Source organism: Lates calcarifer, linkage group LG5, assembly GCF_001640805.2.
Source record: "Lates calcarifer isolate ASB-BC8 linkage group LG5, TLL_Latcal_v3, whole genome shotgun sequence".
Classification (NCBI taxonomy): domain Eukaryota; kingdom Metazoa; phylum Chordata; class Actinopteri; family Centropomidae; genus Lates; species Lates calcarifer.
The window spans coordinates 19,086,971-19,102,173 of NC_066837.1; the positions used below are offsets into that span (position 1 = coordinate 19,086,971).

A 15,203-nucleotide genomic window follows, 5' to 3' on the forward strand; every position below is an offset into this window, starting at 1 on the left:
CAGAGTTTGGTGCAAATATATTTTAATCATAGGCCTCGAAACTAAATCAAATCATACATTCTCATCATTTTAATTATTGATCATGACGAATTGTTTTCCAGGCTGTTCGAGGTACAGTGCTGGAACTATTTCTAGCACCTCCACCTTATTACTTTAACATAAAACACTGAAGGGGAGAAAAAAGAAAAAAACTATACATTAATAAAAAATTTTTAAGCAAAACAGTTGTGTAAGTGACATGGAAACAGTCCTCCAGCTAGAGTTTCACCAGTTATCACAGGCAAACCAGGTCCCTTAAGGATCAGAGAAAATGAGTGGCTTTGGTGTAGGAAGAAGACATGAATCCACATTGTGACTGGCAAACAACTGATAACAAAAGATTTTTCTAACGTTTTGGTATAGACATGTAATTGGTGACGGAAACTGTTTAGTCCTACTGATGACGGACAAAGAGGCGTGGTGGTGTGATGAATGAAAAGGCTGCTAAAACCTCCCTCCAGTCCTGAAAGTCTAACCGCTGTCCTACGACAGTAATTAAGCTGAAATGTAAATAAAAATGTCAAAATAAAAACATTACTGGAATTAACTGCAGTCTAATGAGCTGCACATGCAATTTCCCATCTCATTGTCGGTACAACATGATCATCAGCCAGCAGGCTCTTTTATAGAAAAAAACGTGACTTGAAAATATGAGTGGGGTGATAAAACTGTGAGTTCTGTGCTTCCATCTAGATGAGTTGAAGCAGTTGGACCCTTGTCACAAAGAACAACATAAAAGTATGACCAGTGCAAGCTGATGCTGATAACAAATTAAAACATTAAACCACTCAATTTCTTTTCTTTTTTTTTTTTTTGAAGACAAACAACATTTGATTCATGGCTTTGTCTTCCATCATCCAGCTAATATGACTAAAACGTTCTAGCTTTATCCCAGTTCTTCCCACAACTCGTCTTCATTCAGTCTTCCTGTTTGAAGAAGTAACATAACAGCACACATAACTTGTACGCATCAGAAACCAATCACAAAAGACAGAGAACAAAAGTGTCTAGATATTTTTCTTCTTGTGCCTTTTAGCAGCTTATCATCATATCCACTTTAAAGCTGCATTACCGGCCTGTAGTGTATCTTTTTTTCTTGAGCCGCCTGCAAGGTGTTGTGGTTGCGGTGGTAAGAAAACTACGTGGAGGATGACAGGGTGGGCTGACTTGTTGGTGTACAGAGAGAGGTTCTGAATCATACATTAATGTGCGATCAAAGAGAGGAGAGACTGCAGCAAAGGTTTAGGGAAGAAATGGGATGCAGCTGAAGCCTTTTGAAACTATGACATTTGATAAATGCATCAGCTTCAGTTTGTTAAGCTACAGGTCACAGGATTATTTCTGGTATTTCATGAGCACTATAGGTGCTAAGACTGCACTTTGTAAGTTTTAGCTTTTAGAAACAATGCTGAAACACACACAAATGGAAAAAAAGGAGACTTGATTAAATGAAGGCGCTTATGTCACACTGAAGAAGGAAAAAAAATTACTAGTGATGCCAAAGTGGCATAGTGTTCTCTGACAAGATTGTGAGAGAACAACTTGGCTGTAGGCATCAAGACCATGGCATGGTAACCTGTAAAACTTGAAAGCCACAGACTCCTCCATAGCTCAAATTAAGGAGGGAGTCGGTATGCTAGGAACCCATGAGGCCTGATGTTATTACTAAAGGTGGCAGATGGACTTGGGTCATATTGCTATTTGAAATCGATTCAATTACTTTTCTATTATCCCTCTTTCATCTAGACCCACACTCAGAACTGCAAACTCCACTCACCTTGCACGTAGGCACCACAAATCAAACATTAAAAGTAACTGAAATTATTCTAATTGACAACTGACCCAAGTCTGGTTGTTTGTGGGGCGGCCTTGCGGCTCTCGTGTGGAGGCCAGAGCCTGGGGTTTGATTTAGCTGCCAAAGCCAAAGATGCCCTTGATGTAGCCGGTCAGACCGCCCTTGCCCTTCTGCTCCACCTTGTCATCCAGCGGTGGGAAGGCCACGTGGTTGAGAGCAAGGTCAAAGAACAGGGGCTTGCAAGGGATTGGCTGGAAGTCAGGGGGGAACTGGACCAGATTGGGCTGCTTTCCTACGAGGGTGGGGTCAAGGCGGAAGGTCTCCAGACGGTCGCAGAGGGGCTGAATGGAGGAGGAGGATGGATAAACATCAACCAAGCCATCAACACATGAACCTACTTTTAAAGGACATTTATTACATTGGTGTAGACTGTCTCTCGTTCTTCTTGTCTTACCGTGTTGTCTTTCACCTGCTGCTGAGAGGGAACTTCAACAGTCTCATCAGTGTCTGAAATACAAACATATTTCCTCAGGATTGTAAAAAGGTTCTCATATGGTACAAATAAACAAGCTAGTTAGAAAATTGGCAGTTCACAAAGTGTCCTCACCTAAAATGGCAGCAGCTTGAAGTGAGTATTTTTCAGCGCTGACCTCAGCAATGAGCTCCTGAACATCAGGGAGATCCTACAGAAATTCATGATGGGTATTAATGATTGTGCTATTGTGACAATTTCTTTAAATTGTGGGGTCGACAGGGCTACTTTTTGCTCAAGTGTTTGTATGTGTGACCAACCTTGAGGCTGTTGTTGAAGCTCTTGGCCTTTGACTGGACCTCCTTGGCATATTTCAGCACCCTTTCATACAGCACCAGTGCCTCGCTCCACTTCTTCACCAGCACGTAAGACTGGGCTATAAAGAAACACCTGCAAGGAGAAAAGAGGGGAGAAACACAACATTAACAACATGATTGTAAGTATTAATGTATCGAAAAGCTATGTATCAACAGAAAACCATAAATAGTGAGGAGGTCAAAAACAAAAAGAGAGTGCAGTCCAGTTAAAGGAACTGATGTAAAAAATGTGTGGCCACCTAGGAAGAAATATGGCATGACTACAAGAGAGCAGCTACTGATAAAGAAATGCATTGTGGGTGCACAGGTATCAGGCTAATATATGGCAGCATTAACTGCAAATTAACTGCCTCACTAACACTCAAACCTGGCTGATTTGTCCATTAAGATGCTTACAGCTTGTTGTACAAGTTGAGTCTTAATTAAAAGAGGCAGCTGAAGCATTTCAAGACACAAATGTTGGACCTGTAAGCCTTGTAGACCAGCGTCTTGAGGGACACCTCCTTCTGGAAGGTGTGGTCATCCTCCAGACCCTGCAGGGTGGAGAGCTCAGCCAGACTCTGGAGGGAAGGACGGGCATAACAGGGTTAGAGAAGTGGTGGGAGACACAGGAGCAAAGTTTTAATTAATTACACTGGCTGACATACATGTTGCTAGTATGGACAATTATTTGTGAGAAAGCACAACAGTTTTTAAACTTTTTAAACAACTACTCTACATGCAGACAGAACCTTAGAATTAAAAAGACCATGATATATTTAACGCCCAGACATTTACCTGCAGGATGATGTCGTAGAGGCGGATGAGGTCCTGTGGACGGGGACCCCTCTTGCTCTCATCGGCCTCAGGCTCCTTCAGTTTGGCCTGAAGAGTATGGGCCATGCTCTCATTCCTCTTTACCAGAGTACACAGCTTGATGTAGGTCAGGTAACTGAGAGAGGAGACAAGAGCACATTTACTTTTCACTTACCAAAGTAATAAATCTCAGGGAGAAAAAGCAGGGGATGGGAAGACTAGGCACCACTGTCACTAATGGAGAAATTAGTTGCAACCTTACAATGTGAGCGTCTATTCTGACAGAACGACTGTGTTGAAATACAGTACAAATACATGTCTTGGCTGACGTCTGTGCAAGTGTTCCTTTTACCTGTGCAGGAACTGCAGGTTGGACACCTTGCCACTGTCTGCATCAGAGCTCCTCTCTCGCTGCTTCTACAAAGACAAGCAACTTTTAAAAAAAAAAAAAAAACCCATTTTCACATTCCTGTTTTAATGTCACCTTTACCTGTTATATATAAAATATATAATATAAAATAGTTTGTGTTAGTGAAATACTTAACTGTTAGCAGACATCTAGGTCATTAAAAACAAGACACCTCCAACCCACCACCCCCCCTCCGGGTATGTCAACGTTTCACTCTAGTGAATCTTACCGCCTCACTCTTGAGTTCCTCTCTCACAGCCTGGATGGTGTCTCTGCACTCGGCCAACAGGGTCTCATACAGATGCTCTTTGGTCTCCTCATTAGCTGCCTGCACAACAGAAACACTGATTAAGACCTACGAGATCTAAATCCCAAATGGGAATCTGTGAACTTGTGTGTTTGGAGCTGTTTAAGCGGTTACATCAAAAAGACCTTAAATAAACACAAATCAGTAGACACACTGGCCTCAATATCTGAACTTATGACACTCGCACACACAAATTCACAACTACCTTTCGTCTGATTAAAGCTGTACTTACACTTATGAAAAAGTCAATCATGCAGACAAAAATATTTTACGCATTTGGAAGTCGTAGTAGTTTGATACAAAGAGCAACAGTTAAAGCAGGAATGTGACTGTGGCAAACTGGGGCGGGGGGGAGATGCAGGTATGTGGCCCGGCAGGCTGCTGATACATTCCTGCACCAACTCATCAGTAATCAGACACTGGAGTTTCAGGGTTCAGATCTTTGTGAATGACAGGATTGTTCTTCACCTCGGCATTCTTTCATCGCCACACTCATACAATGGGCCTGTGTTACTCTGCAATATTCTCAGAGGTCTGCAGGACAGATTATGTTCGTGTTGAAAAGTGGCTACGTGGGATTAGCGTAAGAGGGGAAAATGTCAGTGATTAATGACAGAGGAAATGCTGATACAGGATTATTTCTGTTTGAAGCGCTTGCGAAAGTATGAAGACACTGCTCTGGGTGATATTATTTCACCTTTTAACAGGCAGAAAACCCTTCAGACAGAAGAATGTTATGAGAAAATTCCTCATAGTGATAATTGACAATAGATGGGTCATAAGGCTGCTCTCATCCACCATGAAGCCTGATGTTATGTAGTGGCACTACATACATACACACTTGTGCCAACACCCTGCCAACGCCTAGTGTGACCAGCTCAACCTGTCGAACATCCCCTGTTGTTAAGAGGGAGGGCTGAACAGATACAGCGATTAGAGGTAGGTAGGTGTCGACGGAGCTCTTGAAGTAGGACTGATGTGTGGCCATACACAGCGTTTCCTGTCCTCAGAGGCAGAGAGCTGAGGATCAGGTGCAACTTAGAGGGAAGCCTAAGGTGTTGGTTTGACATACTCTGATTTCAACTGAGTAATCTAGGACAAGAAGAAACCAAACTTACTACAATAATTATTGCCAATTTCATGGTGGCTTCCCATATGTTTAGCCATAGTCATTATTAGCTCAAAAGTGACTTGTAAGGCTACAGCTGAGCTCCAAAACAGTCCACTTGAGACTGATGAGATGATAATACTGAACTGCCCATGGAGACCTGTTGGGTGTTGTCCTGTATTTACGTGTGGGCTGAAATGTGCAGAATGTAGTTGTGCGATGAGAGAGGCTGCATGCCAGAAACCTGAGTGACTGTGGGTGTGACAGATGTGTGTGACAGGTGTGTCTGCAGGGTGTGCTGAGCCTTCAGACACAGAAAAACCACAAGGAATGAGCTGTGATGACACTGGGGGGGGGGGGTTGGGAGGGAAGAGAGCCACCTACTGAACTTTAAAGGAACTGGACTGTTAACAAGGAAAATGTGTTCTGAGGCTGTGGGCCCACTTCCAAATTTTTCGAGTTGTTTATGCAGAGTGTAATTGACACCTTAATGCCAAAGGATGTGCTGGGAGAGTAGTTAAGGACACGTAGCACACACAGGTATGAGAAACTGAGGATCAAAGGTCTGAGCCGGCACAACAAATAAAACACTGCCATCAGAGCTCTGTTGCTGGGAAGTTGCAGGTGTCACATGATGGTGGCACTGGTTTGCCTTCTGATGCAGGATGAACTGATCATTTAAACCATGCGGTGGCTCAGCAGGTAAGAATGAAACAGAGGAAACTTTGTGGAGCGAAAAAGGGTGAACGACATACAACTACGGTCCCCAGCTGGAACTGAACCATGGAAGATGCCATTACATGACGTGTATGTTGGAACCTCCCTTCCCCCACACCTTTTGGAAGTCGGACAGGGGAGGTTTCTGTTCAACCATTTCTGTGACTTTCTGAAACCAATGATTGGACAGCATGTCTTAAGAACTAGTTCTGGGAGATCATAAACCAGCTAAATCAGCCACAACATTAATACCACTGACAGGTGAAGTGAATAACACTGATCAGCTTTAGACCACTAGGCCTTGGGGACTCTCCCCACATTAATTCTTACTGCTGGCATGTAATGAGATCCAGTGTTAGACACAATGCTTTCAAATCAATGGCTGACCTCAACTCTACAGAGCAGAAGCTACTTGCCTGAGCGATGGCGGCCTCATTGTCAGCCAGACCCAACAGGAAGATGCGGGCCTTGTCGATCTTGACGGGCACCGTCCGCCCTCGCCACTCCACCTCGCTCATGGTGGCTGCCTGCTTGGTTCTTGCCTGAGTAATAAGGGCCTGAAGAAAAAAAAAAAGACACATTAAATTGTTTTTTAAAAAAAACATGGATTCTCTCTTACACATGAGCCAAGACATCTTTGGATTTTGTCTAAGAATATTCCATCGAAAATTCAGTTAATGTCCACTCCAACATGATATTAGGCATTACTAATAACGATTTCCAACTTCTGTATGTTCACCTCCAGTTTCTCAGCCATCATGCCGCCTCCTCCACCCGTCAGTCTCATCTGCATCAGGTCATTGATGGCATTCTGGTCACCTGCAATCAGAGCGGGACAAAAGAAGTCCTGTTACACAGTGTGTGTATATGTGTGTGAGGGAAGGGAGATATGAACTTTGGGACGTGTGCAGTTTGTGGATAATGTCTCAGGATGCCTTGGTGAGTCTAATGTGGCTGTCAGTTATGTTGAGGAGGATCAGTATGTGTGCATTACTCACCGATGTTGTAAGCACAGTAGCGGATGTTGGGTGATATCTCATCCACACGTTGGCGGTATAGAACTGCCAGCTCCTCTGTGAACGCACTGGCTAGTTTCTCATAGATGGTCCTGACAAGACGAAAATTAGGGTGTTCCCATTAGGCAAAAGAATTCATAGATAACAAACACACATCCACTTATTCTGCCAGTGTACTTAGATAGTACTTAGATAGTGATGCTCACTTGCACTTGTTGAAAGCCTCCATGGCACGCTTCCACTCCTGCAGTTCAAACTCCACCATGCCACTGAGGTACGCAGTGTAGGCCTAAAATTAAGTAGATAAATCATTTTTAGTGGCTAAAGAGTTGAGTTTTACTTTCAGTAATGTTGACACTTTTCTACCTCTGAAACTGCAGTATTGTAGGGAATGTATACCCTTTATTCTATACACATGCAAAGTGTCTCTGGATGCAGTCTGAAGGTGACTCTGTCTTTAGTACCTGTGCCTCCAGTTTGGTCTTGGCATCAACGCGGGGGCTTTCGCAGAGCTTCTCCAGCTTCTCACTGTGCTTGGCAGCCTTTCGTAGACGTGCCAGCAGGTGGAAGCGTTTACGTGGCTCTGTATTGGCCTCCTGCTTCAGCTGCATGGCGTAGCTCCACGCACGCTCTGCCTCCATCAAAACCAGCAAGAGATACCTGAGGGGGAAATTGAATAATACCCTGACACTTGAGTGTTAATGGGCCAGACTCCTGAGTGTTGTGTGTTTATTATCCCACATCAGACACACAGTTTGTGTATATGTGGTAATTCTGTGAATCTCTTTCATGACACCAACCAGTTTACTGCACATTATTGTCCAACTCAGACTATCAGTTCCTCACCTGTTGTCAGAAAGCATTTCGACAGTTACTTTCTTCCCAATGTACTTGTGTCGGTTTCCCATCTTGAAACCAAGAGTCTTGCGCAGGCGACGCAGTCTGCGGGAGCAGTAGCCCCTGGAAATGATCAAACAAAGATGTTTATATCACCACAAATTAATAACGCACATTTCCAACTCAGTTTATTTTGATGGACAAGGCAACCATTGCAGTAAGGAAACACAATAAAATAATATTTGCAGACATAATCACAAAGTAGGGGAATGACATTATTAAAAAACAGTTTATCAAAGAGCTGTTGTCTTTTTTATTTGTTATTTTAGCTCATTTAAAAAAGCTGAAGTCTTGACAACGATAGTGTGTAAAGTCTGATCCAATACATCAGCTCCATTAATTCTACCTTTACAACACTTATAATGTTCAAATGTTGCTACAGTCATAGAGGTGTTCTTTCAAGCATGTGTATATTATTATGGCTGTAGTTAGTGGTGATACTTTTCAGCAAATGGAGTACACAAAAGTGAACATTATACACTTCAAAGGTAGAATTAGACTGAGTTGGTGTGTAAAGGTGTGCGTAACAAAGTGATTATTCATTATGTCACCGTTTAAATGAGTTGTTTGTACACCAGCACAGTCTCGTGAACCATATGGCAGCAGAGATTTCTATTCACACAGTTTACTCCCAGTTCATAAAACAAGAATTTAGTCTCCAACACAAATACTGTGATATACACAAGGAATTAAACAAAACTAATGACACTGACACAGGCTGAATGACAATTTACAGAGAGAGTACACATATATGGTCTACGAATGACTTCTGATGAAGGAAAAACTGGCTGCTTCTATATATAACTGGACAGTTCAGCACAGACCTCTGAGCAGATATGGTCCAGTTAGTGTAGTTTTGTGGTTCATGTCTGACTGGACTCAGCTCACCTGTATCTCTGGTAGTCTCCGTGCCTGAGGCCATGCTGCTGCTGAGACTCCTTGATGATTTGCAAGACTGCGATTCAGTGTTAAGGGACAACCTACTTCACACCAGCAGTAATGAATGAGTATGTCAGTCATGTTAGCACTGGATGTTCAGACACAGACAGCCTGACTCAAGCGCTGCTACTAAAACTCAGAAGGTTACAACAGTTTAGAGCGAACAAATCAACATGTCTACAGCTTCACGCAATAACTGGCATTCATAATTTACATAATGTCCTTAGAGTTGACAAAACTTTACATGACAAGGCCTATAAATCTGCTTTTCATGTCTGAGCTGACCGCCTGCTTCAGTGTGACACGTCGCCTAATAACGTTATCCGCTGACCGAGCTAGCTAGGAAGCTAACATTAGCTTCGCAGCCCTGTCACAGATTAGCTGCGGCAAATTATAAATAAAAACGTCGCTACACATCTGGTGCTGAGAAGGATACTCTCCAGTCCAAGTCCTCCGTCCGGTAAATTTTCTTTGTTTTCGTCCGGATGAGAAACTTTAGCTTCGTTTTGCTTGTCTGCGGCCATCTCTAGATGCTAACTGCTAAGCGGCACTCACACATGCTCAGTCAGAGGGAGAGCTAGGGTCGGGTAAAGCTACATTCAAACCTCGCGAGATTTAGTTGATTGGTTTTCCCAGCCACTCAACTGTGCAGACTTATCTGTTAAAGAAAAGTCTGATAAGAGCTTCCACTGAGAATGAATGAATGAATGAATGAATGAAATCTTTTCATAAGCAACATATCATTCTCTATAGTTACACAGAACTATAAGTCATAATGAGGAACAGCACAGCAGCAAATCAAAGGAGAAGGCTGTACGTTGCCATAACAAGCCCCAAGTGGTATCATATATATTCCTTATATCTTAACCCCCAAATTTGAGGAACAAACTGGTTCTGGTGGGACATTATAAATGCATATTTTACCAGATTTCCTCCCAGTTCAAAGTCCCTGTTATACAGTTTGACATACTGTATATATGTAAAATATGAAGAGTGACTAGCACTTATGTACAGCTATAAGTGGTTCTTGAAGTGAGATTGTTGTTTGTTTAGACGAATAATGACCATTGAACCTCAAGATTCAGACGAGTCATTGGAAATCAGATAATGACACTTAATATATAGCATAAAGAAAAAAAAATCAAACATTGAAGAGACACTGTGTATATTTTAATAGAAAGTAAGACAGAGATAAACATTTATCACAATCCTCCTCCTATGTGAGCACCACTGTGCCGACAGATCTGATGATGCACAGTTAAAACATAGGAGCTATCCACCAAGTTTGATGTACTGAAAGGAGGCTGTAGGATGAGTGAGAGTCCTGTAAGCTGCACCCTGGTAAGAATTGGGTGTTATATGCACAGTTGGTGTGTGCACATGAACTCAAACTGTGCACATCTCAGTCTGAAAAACCAGTCATGATAATAATGTATAGCCTTTAAGATGAGGTACAAAATCATCACCCATCCATCCAAATATACCTGAAGACATAAAAACATCCACAGCTCCCAGTTGGACCACACTCAACCAAAGATTCATTTTGTTTCATTACATGCTGTGTTCAGCAGAAATATTTCTCACAGGGACATCCCTGCCTTGCAGATGTGCAATAGTTTTGTGTCCATGGTTTGTGTCCAAAAGTCCAGTCAGATTTTGTCAGCAGCAGAAATGTATCTGGAGATAAAGTTCTTAATCTCAGAGATGTGCATCGTTTCTCTGATGGTGGTGTCTCTGTTGCGGAGCTGAAGGAGGCCGCTCTCCAAGGTGTTCTCACTGATCACCACAGTGAACAGCACTCCCATCTCATCGTACCTGCAAGGCATTGACACAGAGACACACATACAGACATGAGTTCACACCAAGAGAAACGCTAATCACTGATTTGCTCCTAATGAACAATTGTGTATTCATTACAACAAGGAATAGCACTTTACTTGGCATTCAGCTGCTCCATTGATGTTGGCATAGTGTCAAGATACCCAGGCCACACAGAGATCTTAGCCTCCATAAACTCTTGCAGGAGGCCTTCACACACCTACGAAACAGTTAAATATTCATCAGTTCCCTTTGATTGATGGATACAAAATGAACAAGTTCATTTAAATACTTTTATTCTGGTTCTATCACTTGAAAGATCCTTTTCACCCAGCACTACAAAACAATAATTGATGTCCCCTGTTAATCAATGTTTTTCTGACCCGTCTCAGCTCCACAGTGGCTCCCCTGCTGAATGTCTAAAGCCACTTTGACTGGAGCCAACACTGGATGCAACTTCAGAACCTGAAATGAATAGAGAACCAAAACTCAGAGACAGAATCACATCACAGAAGGACAAAGAAAAAATAATGAAGAGAAAAAAGTAAAGCATCACTACCTTTCTCTGCTGCAGCCTCTTCTTGCTGTCTTCTCTCTTCAGCAGCTGCAGTGAGTTGGACAGAAAGGCCATCAAACCACGGTCCACGTTCCCTGTTACAGAGATGACGTGAGGAACTGTCTTGCGCCCGTTTCGACACTGAAACATATTCAGAGGAATAAATAACACTGCATGTGATTACACTGAAGAAACAGTTGTGAGTAGCTGATTGTGTTATAAGAAAGTTTTAACAGACTGGAAGACATTTGACATTATGTTTAGTCAACCAGAGTCCAAACTGGGACCTCAAAAATGACCAATGAGTTTAGTCAAAATCACTGTTAAGAGTCTCAACACATCCACATCAAAACAGTAAATAAAAGAAGCAGACTGACCTGTAGTTTGGATCGGGCTCCTTTGTGCGTCTGCATCAGTTCAGCATCTCCTCGGCTCCACAGCGTCTCCAGGGGCTCCTGTCCCCACGGGAAGTTGTAGACGATCCTCACCCCCCGAGACGCTGCCTCCACAAGTTCCTCCGCTGGGACGTCACTGCTGCTGAAATCGGAGGGAGACAGGGCAAACTGGACATGGACAGGTTGACAGAATAGAGGGAAGAAAGGGAAGACACGAGTTTAGATGATTTTGTAATAGTATAGTCTTTAAGATGCACTCCTTGACTTTGCAGGTGATAGCATCTCCCAAAACTCCTTCATCTTCATGCTGAGATTTGACACTCAACTGATGAATTTAAAAAACTGTTTTCTGGGGGGAAATTTAGGAGATCTGGAGGAGTACAGGAGGTGAGTGTGTATTTAACTAATTAGAATAAACATGAAGGATGGGATGATGGATAGATGGAAAAATACCCCATGGCATATATAGACCTCCTCAGACAAAACAAATGTTAATTAATGACCTCAGGAACTAGGGCTCCTAACAATCTCATTTAATGTGAGAAGCCAACAAAATCAGGTCCAGCAGCCAGCCACTGGCACAATACTGGCAAACAACAGAACTACATTGTGATCACATTTTCTGTGAAATGCCATAGCACCTCTGACAGGAACTTTACAGACAACAACAGAGTTCCTTGTTTAGAAAGCCATTCCATACACATTTCCATGGTAGACAACAGCAGCCTTTAGCACACTAGAAACTGAAGAAGTCAATATTGTCAGTTTTTTTCTGTAAATACTGGTTGAGGGCTGCTCCATTCTGGAAATTCTACAGTTTATGATCATCTTTTAAATGCTATTACAGAAAGCAGCAATATGCATGTGCATCTTTTAGCAAAGACTTTGCACAGAAAAATCAAAATCAAAATCACCTGCTCTGGTTTAACGGCAATAAATAACTTCCTTGTATTGTTAATTTTAAATTACAACCAATTTGGCCTGTAAATTACACAAAGCAGACTTAAATGTCAGTGTGTCTCTTTGTAAAGAGCCTGGTTACTGTGGCTTGTCGTCAGTTCACGTAAAAAGTACTTATAGTACATAGGTGTAAAAGGAAAATCCTTGTTGAGGTATTTAACATATTTGTTTTGGAAATACTGCTTTAAATACTCACTTTCCTCCACCACTTCAACCTCTGTCGTGTCCAGTGATCCAGCCACTGGGAGGAGGTGCGAGGAGAGCAGAACCACACCAGAGACATCTGGGTGGTCTCAGCAGGGCTGACAGAAAAAGACCCAATAAATTCCAAGTACAGTCAGACCACACAATTGAATTTAGCCAATAACTGTAGTAAAATACTGTTCTGTTAATAAATATAGCAACTTTTTAAAAACACAAATGTGTATTACCTCAGTGGTTTAATAATGAATAGTGTACAACAACATGGGGTAAATGCAAACAATTATTGACATCATAACCATCGAAACTGATCTAATCACAAGGCTGTCTGGCTGACTGCAGTGACTGAGTATATGCTACAGTCCAATCATCTATAACAAAGTGAAAAGTGTTTGTTTACAATAAGAAAAACCCTCATGTTCCATAGCACCCAGTTTCAGATGTACACTCAGGATTATTTTTTTACGATGGGGCACAGAACACATTTGAACATCACATGTTAATATTCATGTAACTTTTTATGGTCAGAGCCTAAAGATCTACATCCACCTATCTATACTCATTAAAGAGCCAATTTTAAACATCCTCATGTGTCTACACCCAGAGAGAGACAAACAGACGACAGACAGCAGATGAAGCCTCACCAACCAGAACCGTCTGAGGGCTGAAAACACAGACCAGTCTCAGCCAGGCCAAAAGGCAGCTTCCTGTTCACCAGCTCCAACGAGGGGAGAAACTGCTCCAAGGCACCTGAGAGCAGACCCACACTTAATTCATGTTTTTCATTCAATTTATCCACATTTTACTCAACAAAGATTAAGGTTAGGATGGCAAACATTGTTTTATTTCCTTATTTTGTTACAAGCTGAGGATACGTGTCATCAGTTATGTTTCCATGAGCTATTATTTTGCCCTTCCACAAAATCTGACTGATGCAATACTTGGTTCTGATTAATGGCTTAGATAATGTCATCTGATCTAATAAAGTATTTCTTTCTTTTCACCACCTGATGGGGAGGATTTCCTTGCCCTGGGTTTTCAAATTCCAACTCTTAACAAACAAATAAAATCCTAAACTTAAATCTAATGTTTGACAGGTGGAGTTTTAATTGTGACAGACTCAAACAAGGAAAAAGACAGTCCATTAAACCCAACAGTTAGTGCATCCAGAATTCAGGAGTGGTCTATCTCACCATCACCTTGCTGTACAGACAACTACATCCCATCATAATCATTATACAGTATTGTATTTGCACAACTATAATTGTTGATTAAAAAGTTTCCCATAAATGTTATGCAGATATTTACCTTGAAGTAGGTGAGTTCTCACGGACGGGGACCTCTGAAGGAGCGCCTGTACATCCTGGAGGATCAGCTCCTTGCTCACATCTTGCTGCAGTAACTGTTTCAACTTTTCACTCTCAACCATCCTCACTTGTCCTCCTCCATCTGTCTCTCCATCCTTGCTGCTGCTCAGGGTGTTTATCCCGAACACCGGAGCTTTGGACCCAGAGGTCACGGAGTGCCACCACTGCTCCAGCAGGTTCCTCCTCAGCTCCATGCCCAGAGGTCCGTAGCTGCAGCTCATCCCGCGCCCAAACAGCTCCGCGTTGGTCTGACCAGGTGAGATGTAGTACCTGTCCATACAGAGCTGCAGCAGGGGCCTGAGCTGATCCAGGTCTTTAGTCCATGTTGTGCTGCAGCGTCCTCTGCTGTGAAACAGGATCAGCGATACAGTACTGCGCTGTGAGGTTTTTAATACAGATGCGCGTGTGGACAGGACGTTTCTGACACAGTAAGTTAACATGCTGAGAAGCTCGAGACAGGAGACTGGTCCAGACGTCCAAAGATTGTCTATTGAAGTGATGGATCCTCATGAGCAAAAATCTGGCCGCTCTTTTCCGTCCAAACACACCCTAAATACCTCATAAAACATTAGCAATGCCTCAGTGAAGCTAGTAAACTTTCTTAAAAAAACAACTGAGGGTAAAGTGTTTCTGTTTAACCTAAAAATAGACGCTAAATGTGAAACGAGTCGCTGCTTTGTCCTGTGTCATCTGCTGGGCGCTAACATCACGTACATACCGCAACTACCAGAGGCTGTCGGTGTTTTTAAAAAGAGTTTGCATTGTCCTGATAGCTCCTGAGTTACTGTTCAAGGATAATCGCTGGACAAACTTCACAATTTCACAGGAGTAACATGTGATACATGAACCGGAAATGACACTTTTACATCCGGGTTACGACGCCTGTCAGATGGGGCACATAACATCAAGGCTTCTGAAATATACTGAAGGCTTGAATTAGTTTTTAGCTGACTCTATACTCTGTAAAGTTATTTAACAGCCTTATATTTACTGGTGTGGTGCTCTCGGGGTATGAACAATGCTTTAACAAGAAAA

General features: G+C 42.4%; 2 protein-coding genes across 2 annotated transcripts; both read right to left on the minus strand.

Annotated features, from left to right (window-relative positions):
• Positions 1-5: 5 nt before the first annotated feature.
• On the minus strand, positions 6-9,472 carry srp68 (signal recognition particle 68). The gene is made up of 16 exons (XM_051070708.1): positions 9,308-9,472; positions 8,821-8,887; positions 7,882-7,995; positions 7,500-7,695; positions 7,242-7,324; positions 7,018-7,127; positions 6,759-6,838; positions 6,432-6,576; positions 4,117-4,211; positions 3,831-3,895; positions 3,461-3,614; positions 3,149-3,243; positions 2,627-2,756; positions 2,442-2,517; positions 2,289-2,341; positions 6-2,175 (listed from the first exon to the last, which is right to left on the minus strand). Exons 1-16 carry the CDS (start codon positions 9,393-9,395, stop codon positions 1,948-1,950), a joined length of 1,779 nt encoding a protein of 592 aa, XP_050926665.1. The 5' UTR covers positions 9,396-9,472; the 3' UTR covers positions 6-1,947.
• A 734-nt stretch (positions 9,473-10,206) lies between these two features.
• On the minus strand, positions 10,207-15,032 carry polg2 (polymerase (DNA directed), gamma 2, accessory subunit). The gene is given in 9 exon segments (XM_018665197.2): positions 10,207-10,686; positions 10,809-10,909; positions 11,073-11,102; positions 11,104-11,154; positions 11,249-11,386; positions 11,623-11,808; positions 12,797-12,902; positions 13,446-13,551; positions 14,110-15,032. Coding segments are annotated over 9 exon segments (1,383 nt in total). The 5' UTR covers positions 14,609-15,032; the 3' UTR covers positions 10,207-10,520.
• Positions 15,033-15,203: the final 171 nt, after the last annotated feature.